At 46.0% G+C, this 20754-nt stretch overlaps 1 protein-coding gene across 50 annotated transcripts in view; it reads right to left on the bottom strand.

The window, feature by feature from the left end:
* LOC110490359 (CUGBP Elav-like family member 2) overlaps positions 1–20754 on the bottom strand; it is a 243817-nt gene that overhangs the window by 10891 nt on the left and 212172 nt on the right. For 12 of the 50 annotated variants that reach the window (XM_090200510.1, XM_090200506.1, XM_090200509.1 and 9 more), the window contains 3 exons: positions 12259–12420; positions 11298–11361; positions 903–1010 (listed from right to left, as the gene is read on the bottom strand). In XM_090200510.1, the coding sequence (XP_090056636.1) occupies positions 903–1010; positions 11298–11361; positions 12259–12420 (334 nt within the window). Of the gene's footprint in view, positions 1–902; positions 1011–6694; positions 6827–11297; positions 11362–12189; positions 12421–20754 lie in introns of all 50 variants that reach the window. The other 38 variants (XM_090200484.1, XM_090200488.1, XM_090200493.1 and 35 more) reach the window with 7 other exon arrangements.

Raw genomic sequence — 20754 nt, 5'->3', positions numbered from 1 at the left:
AGCGGATTTGGCAACTCTAGGAGAAGCAGGAAAAGGTCAGGGGAGAATATGTGGAGAATGGGCTGGTTTTACAGGATCTCTGCTGTCATAACAACCCTGATTAAGGCGACACACTTTGACTTTCCCCCAGAGGTGTAGCAGGACATGACAGGACAGAGACTTAAGTGTGGCCATCAGAGAAACTCACTGGCTACTGTACGACTACTGGGACACAGCTCATCTCATACACATAGACTTATACCTGATTAAGGCCACTTCTGTATTCTTCCAAGAGTTGCAGAATATTTTCTTCTCTTCACCTCTACTAAAAAAGTGTTTTCGTTTTTTTGTTGTTGAAAAAAATGTACCTCTACTTACACACGAGGGTGCAGATTCACCAGTGACACGTACACGACACCCCACAGACGTGGAGCGGCACCAGCACGCGGACAAAGCGACAGCACAAACAGCAGCACTCTTACAACAGGCACCACCCCGTGTGACACAACCAGGAAGCGGATGGGTTCATGAATAAATGGATGGATGTATTGGTAGCCGTGGTCTTTGTGAGGATGTGGTGGGTTGGGTTGGGGGGGGGGGTGCAGCCTGGAGCATAAAGCCAGGCTGAACAGGTGATTTCTCAGGGAGCGGACACAGAGGGACGCCACATGGCAACCACGGGCATAGTTTGAGGGTCACAGTGACAGATGTTTGGATCCGGGACTTGGGTGGAATTTGATAGTGTTTAGAGTACCGTCTATAGATCATTACCAGTATTATTATTCATGTTTGTAACACAGACTGGAGGTGGTTTCTAGATATGACGTTCCTCTGCAAAAGCAGCGTATCCCTGTGTCTGAGTGATGGCGATGGCGGTGGTGGTGAGATGAGTGGTGAGCGGCCGATGGTCGGTGAATACTCACTGTTGACGCTACCTGCTAGTGCATTAATGTTGTTCAGACCCATGGTGGCGCCAGCCAGGCCCTGCAGAGTGCCCAGAGAGGTCAGAGAGTTCATGCCCGAGGAGTTGGCTGTGGTGCCCGCTGTCGGGAAGAGAGGATACCAGGGGGAGGAGGAGGAGAGGAAGGAGTGGGCAAGAGAGGGAGGGAGAGAAAGAGGAAGGAAGAACAAGACAACAAGCACGCGCGTTAGAGAAGCGGAGGCATCCAATTGGACGTTTTAGTGATATAAACAACAACATCCTCCCTGCTCAGACAAACTGGAGCTGGGGAGAGTGGCAGGCAGGAAGTACATATCTCTGCCCTCATTCAACACCGAAAGTCCTAAAAATGAGTGTAGCTGCCATATAACATATAAATATCCCTCACACATGTGAATGCAGAGCACGATGAACACAGTAGTTGTGGACGCGTGTGTAGCGATGAAAAGGTGAGGGACTGGGTTGTTCCTTCGTGAAGCGGTCATGTAACGACCAAACCTAAAGCAGGCAGACAGGCAGGCAAGAGCGCCAGACGACCAACTAGACCCTACGCTAGAGTCCTGCTTAGGATCCCTAAGTATGATATAAGTATGACAGAGATATATCTCGGCATACATGTTACATGTTTTTTTTTTTTTTTACAAGGTTCATTTAGCCCTAGAACAGAGACACAGACACACACAGACACGATTGGGACACACACACAGACACGATTGGGACACACACACAGACACGATTGTGACACACACACAGACACGATTGTGACACACACACAGACATGATTGTGACACACACACAGACCCGATTGTGACACACACAAATACAAAAGAACAGATCATGAGTGACAAGATCATGCCTAAGTGCTACATGGTCCCTAAGTACAATGTGAGTGAATAACAATTGTCTTTTACAGACGTTTATTTGATTGTCCAGAAAGTGTCCATCTTCCAGTGGACATATTGTCCACACACCCCTCATGTCCAGTCACACTTACCCTGCGTCAGAAAAAGAGGATATCTTAAAATAGACTTAGTACAAATGAAAAGCAAGACAGTCTCTCAATGGTAAATTGTCTGTCTTTATTAAATTGATACTAATATTCCGTCGAAATGTCATTGGTGGAGAGTGTCGCCTTTCATTGGCACTGAGCAGAGCGTGCACTAATAATGTAGCTCTAGTAACCACAGAACACATGAGAGTGAGCGAGAGAGCAGAATTCACATTCAAACCTATGCTAAGCAGATGGGTGAAAGCAGGGAGCAGGACAGGCAAAGGGTGATGGGTTCATGAGAGAGAGACACTAAACAAAGCTCTTATTCACGCTCGGTTACTTGCTACTCCAGAAAAGACAGCAACCAGGGAACTGGAGGAGCAAGGCAGGGAGGACGAGAGAGAGACGACAAATGGAGTGAAAGAGAGAGAGGGAGGGAAGAAAAATAAATATAATAAGAATAAGAGAGAGAATAGAATAAGAGAGAAAAAAGGGAGCAGAATCATATAAAAGCAGAGAGAGAGAGCAGAATAAGAGGAAAGCAGAGAGAGAGAGAGAGAGCAGAATAAGATAAAAGCAGAGAGAGAGAGAGAGAGAGCAGAATAAGATAAAAGCAGAGAGAGAGAGAGAGCAGAATAAGATAAAAGCAAAGAGAGAGAGCAGAATAAGATAAAAGCAGAGAGAGAGAGAGAGCAGAATAAGATAAAAGCAGAAAGAGAGAGAGCAGAATAAGATAAAAGCAAAGAGAGAGAGAGATCAGAATAAGATAAAAGCAGAAAGAGAGAGAGCAGAATAAGAGGAAAGCAGAGAGAGAGAGAGAGAGAGCAGAATAAGATAAAAGCAGAAAGAGAGAGAGCAGAATAAGAGGAAAGCAGAGAGAGAGAGCAGAATAAGATAAAAGCAGAGAGAAAAAAGAGAGCAGAATAAGAGGAAAGCAGAGAGAGAGAGAGAGAGAGAGAGAGAGAGCAGAATAAGATAAAAGCAGAGAGAGAGAGAGAGCAGAATAAGATAAAAGCAAAGAGAGAGAGCAGAATAAGATAAAAGCAGAAAGAGAGCAGAATAAGAGGAAAGCAGAGAGAGAGAGAGAGAGCAGAATAAGATAAAAGCAGAAAGAGAGAGAGCAGAATAAGAGGAAAGCAGAGAGAGAGAGCAGAATAAGATAAAAGCAGAGAGAAAAAAGAGATCAGAATAAGATAAAAGCAAAGAGAGAGAGAGAGCAGAATAAGATAAAAGCAGAAAGAGAGAGAGCAGAATATGAGGAAATCAGAGAGAGAGAGAGAGCAGAATAAGATAAAAGCAGAGAGAGAGAGATAGCAGAATAAGATAAAAGCAAAGAGAAAGAGCAGAATAAGATAAAAGCAGAAAGAGAGCAGAATAAGAGGAAAGCAGAGAGAGAGAGAGAGAGCAGAATAAGATAAAAGCAGAAAGAGAGAGAGCAGAATAAGAGGAAAGCAGAGAGAGAGAGCAGAATAAGATAAAAGCAGAGAGAAAAAAGAGAGCAGAATAAGAGGAAAGCAGAGAGAGAGAGAGAGAGAGAGAGCAGAATAAGATAAAAGCAGAGAGAGAGAGAGAGCAGAATAAGATAAAAGCAAAGAGAGAGAGCAGAATAAGATAAAAGCAGAAAGAGAGCAGAATAAGAGGAAAGCAGAGAGAGAGAGAGAGAGCAGAATAAGATAAAAGCAGAAAGAGAGAGAGCAGAATAAGAGGAAAGCAGAGAGAGAGAGCAGAATAAGATAAAAGCAGAGAGAAAAAAGAGATCAGAATAAGATAAAAGCAAAGAGAGAGAGAGAGCAGAATAAGATAAAAGCAGAAAGAGAGAGAGCAGAATATGAGGAAATCAGAGAGAGAGAGAGAGAGCAGAATAAGATAAAAGCAGAGAGAGAGAGATAGCAGAATAAGATAAAAGCAAAGAGAAAGAGCAGAATAAGATAAAAGCAGAAAGAGAGCAGAATAAGAGGAAAGCAGAGAGAGAGAGAGAGAGCAGAATAAGATAAAAGCAGAAAGAGAGAGAGCAGAATAAGAGGAAAGCAGAGAGAGAGAGCAGAATAAGATAAAAGCAGAGAGAAAAAAGAGAGCAGAATAAGAGGAAAGCAGAGAGAGAGAGAGAGAGAGAGAGAGAGAGCAGAATAAGATAAAAGCAGAGAGAGAGAGAGAGCAGAATAAGATAAAAGCAAAGAGAGAGAGCAGAATAAGATAAAAGCAGAAAGAGAGCAGAATAAGAGGAAAGCAGAGAGAGAGAGAGAGAGCAGAATAAGATAAAAGCAGAAAGAGAGAGAGCAGAATAAGAGGAAAGCAGAGAGAGAGAGCAGAATAAGATAAAAGCAGAGAGAAAAAAGAGATCAGAATAAGATAAAAGCAAAGAGAGAGAGAGAGCAGAATAAGATAAAAGCAGAAAGAGAGAGAGCAGAATATGAGGAAATCAGAGAGAGAGAGAGAGCAGAATAAGATAAAAGCAGAGAGAGAGAGATAGCAGAATAAGATAAAAGCAAAGAGAAAGAGCAGAATAAGATAAAAGCAGAAAGAGAGCAGAATAAGAGGAAAGCAGAGAGAGAGAGAGAGAGAGCATAATAAGATAAAAGCAGAAAGAGAGATAGCAGCATAAGAGGAAAGCAGAGAGAGAGAAAAGGAGAGAAAGAGAGAATAATAAGAGGAAAGCAGAGAGAGAGAGAGAGGGCAGAATAAGATAAAAGCAGAAAGAGAGAGCAGAATAATAATAAAAGCAGAGTGAGAGAAAAAGAGAGAAAGAGAGAATAATAAGAGAAAAGCAGAGAGAGCGAGAGAAAGAACAGAATAAGAGAAAAGCAGAGAGAGAGAGAAAGAGCAGAATAAGAGAAAAGCAGAGAGAGAGAGAGAGAAAGAGCAGAATAAGATAAAAGCAAAGAGAGAGAGAGAGAGCAGAATAAGAGAAAAGCATAGAAAGAGAGAGAGAGAAAGAGCAGAATAAGAGAAAAGCAGAGAGAGAAAGAGAAGAATAAGAGAAAAACAGAGAGAGAGAGAGAGCAGAATAAGATAAAAGCAGAAAGATAGAGAGAGCAGAATAAGATGAAATCAGAGAGAGAGAGAGAGAGAGCAGAATAAGATAAAAGCAGAAAGAGAGAGCAGAATAAGATAAAAGCAGAAAGATAGAGAGAGAGCAGAATAAGAGGAAAGCAGAGAGAGAGAGAGAGAGAGAGAGCAGAATAAGATAAAGCAGAAAGAGAGAGAGAGCGCAGAATAAGATACAAGCAGAAAGAGAGAGAGAGAGCAGAATAAGATAAAAGCAGAAAGAGAGAGAGAGAGAGCAGAATAAAATAAAAGCAGAAAGAAAGAGAGAGAGCAGAATAAGATAAAAGCAGAGAGAGAAAGAGCAGAATAAGAGAAAAGCAGAGAGAGAGAGAGAGAGCAGAATAAGATAAAAGCAAAGAGAGAAAGAGAGCAGAATAAGAGAAAAGCAGAGAGAGAGAGCAGAATAAGAGAAAAGCAGAGAGAGAGAGAGAGAGAGCAGAATAAGATAAAAGCAAAGAGAGAAAGAGAGCAGAATAAGATTAAATCAAAGAGAGAGAGCAGAATAAGAGAAAAGCAGAGAGTAGAATAAGAGAAAAGCAGAGAGAGCGAGAGAGAGAGCAGAATAAAAGAAAATCAGAGAGAGAGAGAGCAGAATAAGAGAAAAGCAGAATAAGAGAAAAGCAGAGAGCGAGAGAGAGAGCAGAATAAAAGAAAAGCAGAGAGAGAGAGCAGAATAAGAGAAAAGCAGAATAAGAGAAAAGCAGAGAGCGAGAGAGAGCAGAATAAGAGAAAAGCAGAAAGAGAGAGAGAGAGCAGAATAAGAGAACAGCAGAGAGAGAGCAGAATAAGAGAACAGCAGAGAGAGATCAGAATAAGAGAAAAGCAGAGAGAGAGAGAGAGAGCAGAATAAGAAAACAACAGAGAGAGATCAGAATGAGAGAAAAGTAGAGAGAGAGCAGAATAAGAGAACAGCAGAGAGCAGAATAAGATAAAAGCAGAGAGAGAGAGCAGAATAAGAGAACAGCAGAGAGAGCAGAATAAGATAAAAGCAGAGAGAGAGAGAGAGCAGAATAAGAGAACAGCAGAGAGAGAGAAAGCAGGAGAGTGAAGAAGAGGAATAGAAGGAGAGCAAAGTGTCTCAATGTGACCTAGATGAACCCATCTCCTCCAGAGACTGCGGCTGTCTGTCTCTCTAGTCGCCAGACCCTGGCCATGTCCAGAGGCAGATCACACACGACACATAAAGGTTCCAACAACCATCCCTCCCCCGGAAACAATTCCACTGCACTTAAAGTTCCCGTGTCTCAGAGGGCTGGTGAAGCGAAGAGACGAGAGTCACTTTAAAGGCACAACAAACCCACACAAACAACCACACCCACCCACAGACAACTCAGTGTGGAAACCGAACACAGACGACATTGAGCTGTAGTACGTTATACACACAACGCGTGGGACAAGGAATGATATGGCCGTATGGTGTACATGACACGGTGAGGAGGTGAAGTGCTGTCAGACACAGACACGCAGGCAGGCGCCGGGACGAACACGGCATGTGGTCCCCGTGGTAACAGTAACACAATAACAAAACGCAGAGGTGGCGGACACACACCATGGAGCGATATCTTGTGGGTGTCGACGGCAATGACTACTGATGGTGATGAAGATGGTTCGATCATCAGCAATGATGACGAAGATGATGGTATTGCTGACGACAGTGAAAATGATGGTGGTGGTAGGACAGGAGGGCAGGTGTCCCCCGCGTTTGACCCCCCCCCCCCCCCCCTCTGAAGCGGCGTTACCTGGGCTGGCCAGCGCTCCGAGGGAGGCCGCGTTGGAGGACAGGGGGTTTGCGTTGGGGCCGGCTGAGTTTTGGGCCGCCGCTGCTGCCGCTGCTAAAGTGGCCAGGTTCTGCAACTGCAGAGCACTCATACCTGGAGGAGAGGAGCCAGAGAGGGTGTTGTCAAACCTGGGGACCACGTCTGGACCGCATCCGAACCGGGTGCTAACCGCGTGGGCGCCGAAGGAGAGGCGTGTACTCGGGTTGACAAGCTGAGTGTTACTCATGAATGGTGGTTGAGGTGGAAAGTGCTACAATACAATACTATCACTTCTCGATGCTAATCTTAGGCCACTATTCGGGGGAGGGGGGGCATGTCAAGATATGACCAATTCCAGACAGAGCTGATCCTGACAACTGTGGACCACTAACACACACTGACAGGCTGGACATAAAATCCTGCAAGGGGGAAGAGAGACGGCACTGGCAACCGCCTGTCCAAGCTCTTCCATAAACACCTGTGGTCTATCTCAAGGTGTCATCTACCCTACTTTGTCTAGCTTCCTGTTTGATTCTATTGTTGTCTTTTACAGATAACAAGGTGTAGTATAACAAGGCATTTGGACTCTACATTAACATAGAGCTTTGTTGTCTGTGCTGTGAGGTTTCTGGGGCTAGTAATTCATCAACATGTACAGTATGTAACTCTAATCTAGTATGTAGGCTAACTGTAACCTGGTTTACTCATTAGCTACATGGCATTAGCATATGGGCCATTACTTAAGCATAATTAATGAGGCCATGCCAGCTTCTGACTGATGATAAAGTAACGACCATTAGACACCTCCAGGGGTGGTCAACTCTGCACCGTGTGTGACAGCAGCGTGGGTGTGTGTGAGAGAGAGAAAGTGTGTACGTGAGCCGTTGGTGTGTATGAATGCATGCATGTGTGTGTCAGACAGAGCGCGTGTGTGTGAATAGAGAAATATGGCGTAGTAGGTTTGGCTTACTGAGAGACAGCTGGACAAGGCTCCATAAAGCAGACAGACTCACTCTGTAGAACAGAGCAATGGAGCCCCAACGACCAACTCACAGAGAGAACCACGCCCGTTTATATAACACTCCTATGGACCCAGGAAAGAGGGACGGACACCGTGTCAAATGTGAGGTATGTGTCGTATATACAGTCTGAATGTATATACAGTACCATGAATATACACACACACAAACATACACACACACACACACGCACACACACACAACATCACATGAACGAGACACCATGAAGAAAAATTCAGAGCTTGGCACCTGGGTGAATGGTTTAAGGGGGTTAGGGGGTTTATGTTTTCACTGAACAGTTTTCATTGGACCCAGATGGCTAAACCCAGCTTGACCAATAAAGAGAAGGCGCTAGAATAATTGGCTAGTGAGGCGCTCGTGTCCCGATAGGCCCGTCTGACAGCGTGAAATAACAAGTGATGAAATCTTCCGTCTCCTCTTCTTCCGGGAACAGCCTGATCAGAATGTCCCGTTTCTGTGGTTGCCGTGACGACCGGTCTGGACAGGAGGTGTGTGTGTGACGCAGTCACAGTCCAGACCTCTCATGCGATAAACAACACGTGTACATCCGCCAGCTGTCTGTTGTTGTCTACTCATATACATGCTGTTGTCTACTCATATACATGCTGTTGTCTACTCATATACATGCTGTTGTCTACTCATATACATGCTGTTGTCTACTCATATACATGCTGTTGTCTACTCATATACATGCTGTTGTCTACTCATATACATGCTGTTGTCTACTCATATACATGCTGTTGTCTACTCATATACATGCTGTTGTCTACTCATATACATGCTGTTGTCTACTCATATACATGCTGTTGTCTACTCATATACATGCTGTTGTCTACTCATATACATGCTGTTGTCTACTCATATACATGCTGTTGTCTACTCATATACATGCTGTTGTCTACTCATATACATGCTGTTGTCTACTCATATACATGCTGTTGTCTACTCATATACATGCTGTTGTCTACTCATATACATGCTGTTGTCTACTCATATACAGGCCGTTGACCTCAGAAAAGAGCAGGCTACCTATTTCCAAGAAAACACAGTTCTGTTCTTCACAACCTTCACATTATAAATATATTTTGTAGCACATTGTGAAAAACTTGTTACAACCAGTCATCCTGATAAACAACAACATTCTTGTAAAACACATCTCTATAAGATAACTTATAATCTTAGTAGCATAGCCCTTTTAAAGAAACTAATTTGTCACAGAGTGCTTAAGTGGTAAGGAAAAACTCCTAAAGCAGAAAAACCTGAAGAGGAACCAGACAGACCCGAGAAGAGCGCATCTTCTTCAGTCTGATAAACTATGATGAAAGCCACGGTATGTGCTGTGTTAGAAGTAGTCCCTATGGTATTGTATAACACACTGTATTTTTCCACTCTGCGGATGGAGGGCAGCGCTGTCGAGTGGCTTTGTCACTTTGTGGGTTTAGAGTGGAGCAGATGACTCAATCAGGCTCGGCTGAGTGGAAAGACACTGATCTGACCCTAGACTCTATACACTCAGTCAGTCAGTCAGTCAGTCAGACACCCACACACACACACACAACCCCCCCCCCCCACACACACACACACACTGATGGGAGGCCTAATGCCACTTAATCAAACAAAACAGGGAGGATTATAGCACTATTCCCTAGAGCAGGGGTGTTCAACTCCCACCATATGAGGTCCAGAGCCTGCTGGTTCTTCTGTTCTACCTGATTATTAATTGCACCCAATCAGTTCCCACTTAGAGGGAAACAATGAAAAAACACAGTGGAACTGGTCCAGAGTTGAGTTTGAGGGCCCTGGAGAATGACTAAGACTAGGAGACACAGCTGTGGGGGAACCAGAGAGCAGAACAGAGCAGAATAATCATCAACGCTACCAGCATCCCTTTAATATGGACAGAACCGCTCTATTCTCAACCCCTATCTATAATATCAAACCTCTCCACGGTACCTGTTCATAAAGACTGAGATCTAAGGAAGCTATTCATGTGCAATGGCTACACTTCATCTGGAGTGTGAAACAGCAGAGAGCCCCGGTCCTGAATAAGGAAGAGAGACACAGAGACAGCTCTGCACACATCAGGAGCTCAGGGCTATACAGCTGGCAGGCTGTGCTAGGCTGTGCTGTGTGCTCCGGGCTGTATAGCTCTATGGAGGCTCCGTATGCCACCTGGGCTGAGCTGGGCCGGGGCTCTATCGTAAGCGCTAGCTAGCTAGCTGGCTCTAATTGAATGCTCATTGGGGTAATTGAGCCTCTCACTGCTCTCCGACTCCTCATGATGAAGACTGGGACCAGATGTCACTGAGCTGTCTCACATCTACTGCCAATCACGTACGGTAGCCCAGCGACAGATGGACGGCCAAAAGGATTCCGGAATGCAGCCGCGATTTCACTTCCAGTTCCAACTGTTCCAAGTCCCTGAGCGTTTCTCTCTGTGTGTGTGTGTGTGTGTGTGTGTGTGTGTATGTGTGTGTGTGTGTGTGTGTGTGTGTGTGTGTGTGTGTGTGTGTGTGTGTGTGTGTGTGTGTGAGTGTGTGTGTATGAGAGAGAGTTCTAACAGCCGTTCACTGAGGTAAAACATCCTCAGAGCCCATCCTCACTCAACTACACCACATCAACCAACATTACTGTCGCTTAAAAATGTCCCCAAGACATAGATACACATTTTAAAAACTTGAGCCAATGAGCTTACTACTTTAGAAGTACATTATTTCTACCCTGCAACAACCAGTTCCTCAAATCCATTCAGTTTTCACTACTTATTAGAATGCCTTTTTTCCTTCAGTGGTGCTGGCAATTACAGTACTCCTGTGCCGATAGCTGCTATAAATATTCCCCCTCTGCCTCTCTCTGTCAGCCAGCTAAACAGTTTACAATCAGGAGCTGACAGCTTACTGAGCACCCAAGGAGAGGGAGAGAGCGAGAAAGAGAGAGGGTGGGAGTGAGGCGGCAAGAGGGAGAGAGGCAGGGCGTAGGAGGACGGAAGAAAGAGGGGGGGGGGGGGGGGTAGGTGGGATGACGGTGAGGGATTCAGAAAAAGCAATTGAAAGAAAGAAAGAAGGAGGGGAGATACAGGGACAAAGGAGAGGGATGAAGAGGATAAAGGATGGAGAGAGATAGGTGGGAGTGTGGGTAGGAGAACATGCAGAGGAAAAGACAAAGGAGAGGGATGAAGAGGATAAAGGATGGAGAGAGATAGGTGGGAGTGTGGGTAGGAGAACATGCAGAGGAAAAGACAAGAGAGACCAGCAGGGGGAACCAGTGAGCAGAGCCCCTCTCTCATCTCTCTCTATTTTCCTTCTGTGTTGCCTTAGTGCCGGACTACACATCCCTCCTTTGAGGCCTGGTACACTCTTCTGTCCTGATGGATAACAGACTCAAGACAAATCTGAACAACAGCGACATCTTAGAAAACTACAGCATAGTTTCTACAATATTACTCAGTGTGTGTGTGTGTGTGTGTGTGTGTGTGTGTGTGTGTGTGTGTGTGTGTGTGTGTGTGTTTGTGTGTGTGTGTGTGTGTGTACATCTGCTGGACTCACCTGCCATCTGTTGGATCCCACTGAAGGCTCCAAGGTTACTGGAGGAGGTGGCCTGTTGGAGCAACTGAGGGAGAAAGAAAGAGAGGAGCGATAGAGAGATAGATAGATGGGAAAATAATAAAAGAGAGAGAAACAGAGTGAGGATTGGAAATACAAACAGTGATCACCCTCACTATCTTTTCTCTGCTAGTATCCTCATGATCTTGGTAGCATTACTGCATGTGGGCTATATGCTATATAAACATTGAATATGACATCTTCTACTGTACATTTAACCACTGAGTCCCTGAGACATTTCAGAATAGAACACAGAGTAACATTTGTTACGTATGTGCATTTACAACCCTGTACACCTATTTCCACGTTTACAGGTTCAGGAAAGATCCTAGCTGTGATGAAGGGGACTCAAGGAAGAGCAGACTGGTCTGTTTCAGAGAAGTTGGGGACAGAAGTCTTAAAAGGTTTCAGAGTGAAAGAGGAAGAGGGTCAGTTCTGAAAGACGCTACCGGAGGAAGGGGGTCCTAAGAATGAGTTGAGAGGGGGGTTCTGAAATGCTATAAAGTACTGAAGCAGGGAGGGGGAATGAGGCTTCTGAAACACCACATGCCAATCTGTCAATCAATCACCGCTGTGACCCAATAGGATGACGATATTAGACATGGGAAAGACCTCTTATTGGATCACACCAACGATTGGCCCCGCCCATTGAACTTTTACCCCTATTATTCAAAGACCTCATTTCCCTGTCACCGAGGGGGGAGTGTACCCTTAAGGGGGGAAGAGAGAGGGAAAGGGATTGGAAGTGGGGTCTGACTCTCTGGGGGTGTGGACGGGTGGTTGGCGGTTGGCGGCGGCAGGGAGGGTAGTGGGGGGTGGGGAGGGTGGCACTGACTGCGGCGGCGACGGATGCGTTGGCTGCGGGGCTGCAGTAAGGGGTGGGCGATGCGGCGTGTCCTCTTACAGCCAGATACTGCGGGGTGAGGCCGCCCAGCCCTGTCAGACTCCCCCAGGTGGTGGCGTTGTTGAGCTGCTGCATCTGCTGAGCCAGCTGCTGCTGCAGGCGTCGCTGCTCCTTGTCCTTCTGCGTGTCGGCAAACTTCACCACGATGGGAGACGAGCAGCCCTGAGGGAGGAGGGAGGGTGGGAGGGAGGGTTCAGTATTGCACAAGGAATTTCCTGAATTCATATTCAAAATATGCAACCATTTGATTGGTTTCACAAGGAATTGGTTACAAACTAACCCTAACACAACATAGGTACAATGCACGCAGACACACACGTAACACGACATTAACAAGCACACACAACTAAGGGGAAGGGACTAGCTTCCCATAAGGGCCAGTTATCTTACAGTCCACAATGGGTTTATTTCAACAGAAAGCGATTTCCTGAGTTCTAAAAGTATTTCATCATCTCACGGAGTGGGAGTGGGGAAAAGAAAGAGCGAGATGGAGAGGGACGGGGAGATGGAGGTAGAGAGAGAGAACAGAGATGGTCAGAGGGACGGGGAGACGGAGGTTGAGAGAGGGAACAGAGATGGTCAGAGGGACGGGAGACGGAGGTAGAGAGAGAGAACAGAGGTGGTCAGAGGGACGGGAGACGGAGGTAGAGAAAGAGAACAGAGATGGTCAGAGGGACGGGAGACGGAGGTAGAGAGAGGGAACAGAGGTGGTCAGAGGGACGGGAGACGGAGGTAGAGAGAGGGAACAGAGATGGTCAGAGGGACGGGGAGACGGAGGTAGAGAGAGAGAACAGAGGTGGTCAGAGGGACGGGGAGACGGAGGTAGAGAGAGAGAACAGAGGTGGTCAGAGGGACGGGGAGACGGAGGTAGAGAGAGGGAACAGAGATGGTCAGAGGGACGGGGAGACGGAGGTAGAGAGAGGGAACAGAGATGGTCAGAGGGACGGGGAGACGGAGGTAGAGAGAGAGAACAGAGGTGGTCAGAGGGACGGGGAGACGGAGGTAGAGAGAGAGAGAACAGAGATGGTCAGAGGGACGGGAGACGGAGGTAGAGAGAGGGAACAGAGATGGTCAGAGGGACGGGGAGACGGAGGTAGAGAGAGAGAACAGAGATGGTCAGAGGGACGGGGAGACGGAGGTAGAGAGAGGGAACAGAGATGGTCAGAGGGACGGGAGACGGAGGTAGAGAGAGAGAACAGAGGTGTTCAGAGGGACGGGAGACGAAAGCGAGAGAAAGAGATTTAGAGAGCTTAGAGAGAGAGAGAGAACAGAGGTGGTCAGAGGGACGGGGAGATGGAGGTAGAGAGAGAACAGAGGTGGTCAGAGGGACGGGGAGATGGAGGTAGAGAGAGAGAGAACAGAGATGGTCAGAGGGACGGGGAGATGGAGGTAGAGAGAGAGAACAGAGATGGTCAGAGGGACGGGGAGACGGAGGTAGAGAGAGAGAACAGAGGTGGTCAGAGGGACGGGGAGATGGAGGTAGAGAGAGAGAACAGAGATGGTCAGAGGGACGGGGAGATGGAGGTAGAGAGAGAGAGAGAACAGAGATGGTCAGAGGGACGGGAGACGGAGGTAGAGAGAGGGAACAGAGGTGGTCAGAGGGACGGGGAGATGGAGGTAGAGAGAGAGAACAGAGGTGGTCAGAGGGACGGGGAGATGGAGGTAGAGAGAGAGAACAGAGGTGGTCAGAGGGACGGGGAGACGGAGGTAGAGAGAGAGAACAGAGATGGTCAGAGGGACGGGGAGATGGAGGTAGAGAGAGAGAACAGAGATGGTCAGAGGGACGGGGAGACGGAGGTAGAGAGAGAGAACAGAGGTGGTCAGAGGGACGGGAGACGATGGCGAGAGAAAGAGATTTAGAGAGCTTAGAGAGAGAGAGAGAATCAGAGATTGTGTCCGTAAATGAAGTACATGTGTTTCTGTGTGTGTCACTCTTCCTCACTGTGTGTGTCACTCTTCCTCACTGTGTGTGTGTCTTTGTGTGTGTTTGTTCAGCTGCAATATGCTGATGACAGAGGATCTTTTACCTCAGTGAATGGCTGTTAGAACGCTCTCACACACACACACACACACACACACACACACACACACACACACACACACACACACACACACACACACACACACACACACACACACAAAGCAGTGAGCTGTAACATAAAAGACACAGCAGCAGTGATGTAGCTACAGAGGACACTAAACCACAGACATTATAATCTATCATATCACACCAGTACATTCCTCACGCTGAAATCAAAGCCTAACTGGGGGGGAAAACCTGCTCAAACACACAATCTGCCACGGGAGAATAAAACTCTTTTAATTGAAACATTTAGTTGGAGGCGAGTTTTCAGACTCAGTCAGGGAGTTTGTGACAGTGTTGGCTCATACTGTGATCGCCATCCTAACCAGATGGCATATTATATCACCTCTCTATCATACTGTAGGGCTGGCCTGTGTGTCTGGGTGTGTATGTCTGTTTGGGTGTGTATGTCTCTCACTGTGTGTTCATATCTGAGGGTTTGACTGTATCTATCAGCCGATGAACATGTCTCTTTAGCTGAAGGCAGCTCAGGCATATTTACTCCCTCTCTCCAGCACCTATTTCCAGCTAGACGAGAGATAAAGAAGGGAGAAAATTGCATTCGGAGGAGAGTCAGTCAGGGGCCTCTTGTGTTAGAGCGCATTCCACCTGGAGACAGGCCTTTCTCTTTCTCTCTCTCTCTCTCTCTGTCTGCTAAATATCTCATTACTCCAGCTGACATCCAGCAGGCCGGGAAAACACGGCCCAGAATGAGAGGCCGATCCTGGGAGGGGGTGGAGGAGCAAGGGTCATAGAGCTCCAGAGATTGATACTCGAGTGATTCGGGCTAAATCATGGCTTTTCTCTAAGGGGGGGATTTCCGACCTGAGTTAAGCGTGTGTAAATGGAACATAATTCCCCTTTTATGCACTTTTCTCTCAATGTGTATTCTGACCTTGAACTTAAGCATGAGAATAGCATGCTACTCACCCGCTATTTGTTTAGGGGGGAGATGGAATGAAGTTGTGGCGGAAGTGTGTCTACAGATATGCCATATTCCCTCATAATTACACCACATTCACACGCAAATAATATCAACTTTCCCACTGTAAAGTTTATGAAATGCTGTGCCGTTATGCAGAATTTAAATTGTACAGCCTTTAACTTGTAGGGATGGGCACTCTCGATTATCTTAATTATAGGCTACCCCGACTTTCTCTATTTCCTGTTTCTATCATGTTAAATATTAGCCACTATCAGAATCGACCGTCAGTAGCCCTAGTAACCACACACATTCAACTACTGTTAGTTCCCTTCAGTTGGTATAGCCGACATTATCATTCAATTTAATTACATTGTTTAGTTTACCTTCATTTGCTTCCTCTGTAAATGCCGTCACGGCCATGTGGTTGTTGCTAAGGCTCATTAGTACTAGTTGATAATATATTTACAAAATATTTTTGTTAATCTAAATGGTTACGAGTGGAGCGCAGACCAAGCCGTAACAGTTTGAACCCGATGTATACTTGGCCGTGTCATCCCACAACCTGGTCTCAGAGCATTTCATATTATTCTGGAGGTAAATCCTTTTAGTATGATATGTTACATTTCATATGGTATGTATTCATTTGTGGATTTTCCATCACCCATTTTGTATGTTACTGTATGTTACGAAGTTGCAAAAGGCCCAATATGTTACGAATTTGCAAAATGTACTAAATGTTACGAATTTGCAAAGCGTTTAATATGTTACAAATTCTAGCTAGGTAGCTAAAGTTAGCTAGCTGGCTAACATTAGCTAGGCTAGGGGTAAGGTTTAATTTTGTATTTATTTTATTTATATTTGACCTTTATTTAACCAGGTAGGCTAGTTGAGAACAAGTTCTGATTTACAACTGCGACCTGGCCAAGATAAAGCAAAGCAGTTCGACACATACAACAACACAGAGTTACACATGGAATAAACAAACATACAATCAATAATACAGTAGGACAATCTATATACAGCATGTGTAAATGAGGTAGGATAAGAGAGGTAAGAAAATAAATAGGAGGCAAAGTAATTACAATATAGCAATTAAACACTGGAATGGTAGATGTGCAGAAGATGAATGTGCAAGTTGAGATACTGAGGTGCAAAGGAGCAAGATAAATAAATACATACAGTATGGGGATGAGGTAGATTGGATGGGCTATTTACAGATGAGCTATGTACAGGTGCAGTGAGCTATGTACAGGTGCAGTGATCTGTGAGCTGCTCTGACAGCTGGTGCTTAAAGCTAGTGAGGCAGGTAAGAGTCTCCAGCTTCAGAATTTTTGCAGTTCGTTCCAGTCATTGGCAGCAGAGAACTGGAAGGAGAGGAGGCCAAAGGAAGAATTGGCTTTGGGGGTGACCAGAGAGATATACCTGCTGGAGCGCGTGCTACGGGTGGGTGCTACTACGGTGACCAGTGAGCTGAGATAAGGCCCCCTTTACCTAGCAGAGACTTGTAGATGACCTGGAGCCAGTGGGTTTGGCGACGAGTATGAAGCGAGGGCCAGCCAACGAGAGCATAGAGGTTGCAGTGGTGAGTAGTATATGGGGCTTTGGTGGTAAAACGGACGGCACTGTGATAGACTACATCCAGATTGCTGAGTAGAGTGTTGGAGGCTATTTTGTAAATGACATCGCCGAAGTCAAGGATTGGTAGGATAGTCAGTTTTACGAGGGTATGTTTGGCAGCATGAGTGAAGGATGCTTTGTTGCGAAATAGGAAGCCGATTCTAGATTTAATTTTGGATTGGAGATGTTTAATGTGAGTCTGGAAGGAGTGTTTACAGTCTAACCAGAGTAGTGATGCTGGATGGGCGGGCAGGCGCGGGCAGTGATCGGTTGAAGAGCATGCATTTAGTTTTACTTGCATTTAAGAGCAGTTGGTTAAGAGTTCAGTTAAAGGGTTAAGGTTAGGGAAGGGATAGCTAAAAAGGTTAAGGTTAGGGGAGCATTAGCTAAAATGTTTAAGGTTAGGGTTCGGGGAAGGGTTAGCTAACATGCTGAATAGCTAAAAAAAAGTAGTAAGTGGTTGAAAAGTTGCTAATTAGCTAAAGTCGTCCGTGAAGAGATTTCAACTTTGGATCTTTGGATTGATCGACGTTCGCGCGTTATACGTCCGACCAAATACCCTACTTTCGTTTCTGCCTCAATTAACCATCTGTCTTATGTAACCATGCCAAACATATCATACTAAATTAGGTGTCCCGGATTTACTTTCACTATGTTACGTCTAGTCTATAAGACCAGGCTGCATCCCACAGTTCCATGGTTAGAGCAGGCAATAGACGAGAGCATAGCCTACTATTGTACACTATTCTCCCTATTATAATTCTATGTACACTAATCTTCTAACATTACCATGGAGAGTCTCAATTTGGTGTTTGTCCCATTTTGTGAAATCTTGGTTGGTGAGAGGACCCCAGACCTCACAACAATAAAGGGCAATGGGTTCTATAACTGATTCATGTATTTTTTGCCAGATCCTAATCGGTACGTTGAATTTTATGTTCCTTTTGATGGCATAGAAGGCCCTTCTTGCCTTGTCTCTCAGCTCGTTTACAGCTATGCGGAAGTTACCTGTGGCACTGATGTTTAGGCCGAGGTATGTATAGTTTTTTGTGTGCTTTAGGGCAATGTTGTCTAGATAGAGTTTGTATTTGTGGTCCTGAAAACTGGACCTTTTTTGGAAAACCATTATTTTTGTCTTACTGAGAGTTACTATCAGGGCCCAGGTCTGACAGAATATGTGCAGAATTTCTAGGTGCTGCTGTAGGCCCTCCTTGGTTGGGGACAGAAGCACCAGATCATCAAACTGGAATTCATACATCCTGAGGCTGCATTCATTGTAGCTGGGGATTTTAACAAGGCTAATCTGAAAACAAGACTCCCTAAATTGTATCAGCATATCGATTATGCAACCAGGGCTGGCAAAACCTTGGATCACTGCTATTCTAACTTCCGCGACGCATATAAGGCCCTGCCCCGCCCTCCTTTAAGAAAAGCTGACCACGACTCCATTTTGTTGATCCCTGCCTACAGACAGAAACTAAAACAAGAAGCTCCCACGCTGAGGTCTGTTCAACGCTGGTCCGACCAATCTGATTCCACACTCCAAGACTGCTTCCATCACGTGGACTTGGATATGTTTCGTATTGCGTCAGACAACAACATTGACGAATACGCTGATTCGGTGAGCGAGTTCATTAGAACGTGCGTTGAAGATGTCGTTCTCATAGCAACGATTAAAACATTCCCAAACCAGAAACCGCGGATTGATGGCAGCATTCACGTGAAACTGAAAGCGCGAACCACTGCTTTTAATCAGGGCAAGGTGACCGAAAACATGACCGAATACAAACAGTGTAGCTATTCCCTACGCAAGGCAATCAAACAAGCGTCGGTATAGAGACAAAGTAGAATCTCAATTCAACGGCTCAGACACAAGAGGTATGTGGCAGGGTCTACAGTCAATCACGGATTACAAAAAGAAAACCAGCCTCGTCACGGACCAGGATGTCTTGCTCCCAGGTAGACTAAATAACTTTTTTGCCCGCTTTGAGGACAATACAGTGACACTGACACGGCCTGCAACCAAAACATGCGGCCTCTCCTTCACTGCAGCCGAGGTGAGTAAAACATTTAAACGTGTTAACCCTCGCAAGGCTGCAGGCCCAGACGGCATCCCCAGCCGCGCCCTCAGAGCATGCGCAGACCAGCTGGCTGGTGTGTTTACGGACATATTCAATCAATCCCTATCCCAGTCTGCTGTTCCCACATGCTTCAAGAGGGCCACCATTGTTCCTGTTCCCAAGAAAGCTAAGGTAACTGAGCTAAACGACTACCGCCCCGTAGCACTCACTTCCGTCATCATGAAGTGCTTTGAGAGACTAGTCAAGGACCATATCACCTCCACCCTACCTGACACCCTAGACCGACTCCAATTAGCTTACCGCCCAAATAGGTCCACAGACGATGCAATCTCAACCACACTGCACACTGCCCTAACCCATCTGGAAATGAGGAATACCTATGTGAGAATGCTGTTCATCGACAACAGCTCGGCATTTAACACCATAGTACCCTCCAAGCTCGTCATCAAGCTCGAGACCCTGGGTCTCGACCCCGCCCTGTGCAACTGGGTACTGGACTTCCTGACGGGCCGCCCCCAGGTGGTGAGGGTAGGCAACAACATCTCCACCCCGCTGATCCTCAACACTGGGGCCCCACAAGGGTGCGTTCTGAGCCCTCTCCTGTACTCCCTGTTCACCCACGACTGCGTGGCCTCGCACACCTCCAACTCAATCATCAAGTTTGCGGACGACACAACAGTGGTAGGCTTGATTACCAACAACGACTAGACGGCCTACAGGGAGGAGGTGAGGGCCCTCGGAGTGTGGTGTCAGGAAAATAACCTCACACTCAACGTCAACAAAACTAAGGAGATGATTGTGGACTTCAGGAAACAGCAGAGGGAACACCCCCCTATCCACATCGATGGAACAGTAGTGGAGAGGGTAGCAAGTTTTAAGTTCCTCGGCATACACATCACAGACAAACTGAATTGGTCCACTCACACAGACAGCATCGTGAAGAAGGCGCAGCAGCGCCTCTTCAACCTCAGGAGGCTGAAGAAATTCGGCTTGTCACCAAAAGCACTCACAAACTTCTACAGATGCACAATCGAGAGCATCCTGGCGGGCTGTATCACCGCCTGGTACGGCAACTGCTCCGCCCACAACCGTAAGGCTCTCCAGAGAGTAGGGAGGTCTGCACAACGCATCACCGGGGGCAAACTACCTGCCCTCCAGGACACCTACACCACCCGATGTTACAGGAAGGCCATAAAGATCATCAAGGACAACAACCACCCGAGCCACTGCCTGTTCACCCCGCTATCATCCAGAAGGCGAGGTCAGTACAGGTGCATCAAAGCTGGGACCGAGAGACTGAAACAGCTTCTATCTCAAGGCCATCAGACTGTTAAACAGCCACCACTAACATTGAGTGGCTGCTGCCAACACACTGACTCAACTCCAGCCACTTTAATAATGGGAATGGATGGGAAATGATGTAAAATATATCACTAGCCACTTTAAACAATGCTAACTAATATAATGTTTAAATACCCTACATTATTCATCTCATATGTATACATATATACTGTACTCTATATCATCTACTGCATCTTTATGTAATACATGTATTACTAGCCACTTTAAGTATGCCACTTTGTTTACATACTCATCTCATATGTATATACTGTACTCGATACCATCTACTGTATCTTGCCTATGCCGCTCTGTACCATCACTCATTCATATATCTTTATGTACATACAGTGCCTTGCGAAAGTATTTGGCCCCCTTGAACTTTGCGACCTTTTGCCACATTTTAGGCTTCAAACATAAAGATATAAAACTGTATTTTTTTGTGAAGAATC

This window comes from Oncorhynchus mykiss, chromosome 15 (genome assembly GCF_057628025.1).
Source record: "Oncorhynchus mykiss isolate SJ-2025 chromosome 15, ASM5762802v1, whole genome shotgun sequence".
Classification (NCBI taxonomy): domain Eukaryota; kingdom Metazoa; phylum Chordata; class Actinopteri; order Salmoniformes; family Salmonidae; genus Oncorhynchus; species Oncorhynchus mykiss.
Note: the sequence above shows the minus strand (reverse complement) of the source record. Positions and strands in the feature narration are given on the sequence as shown.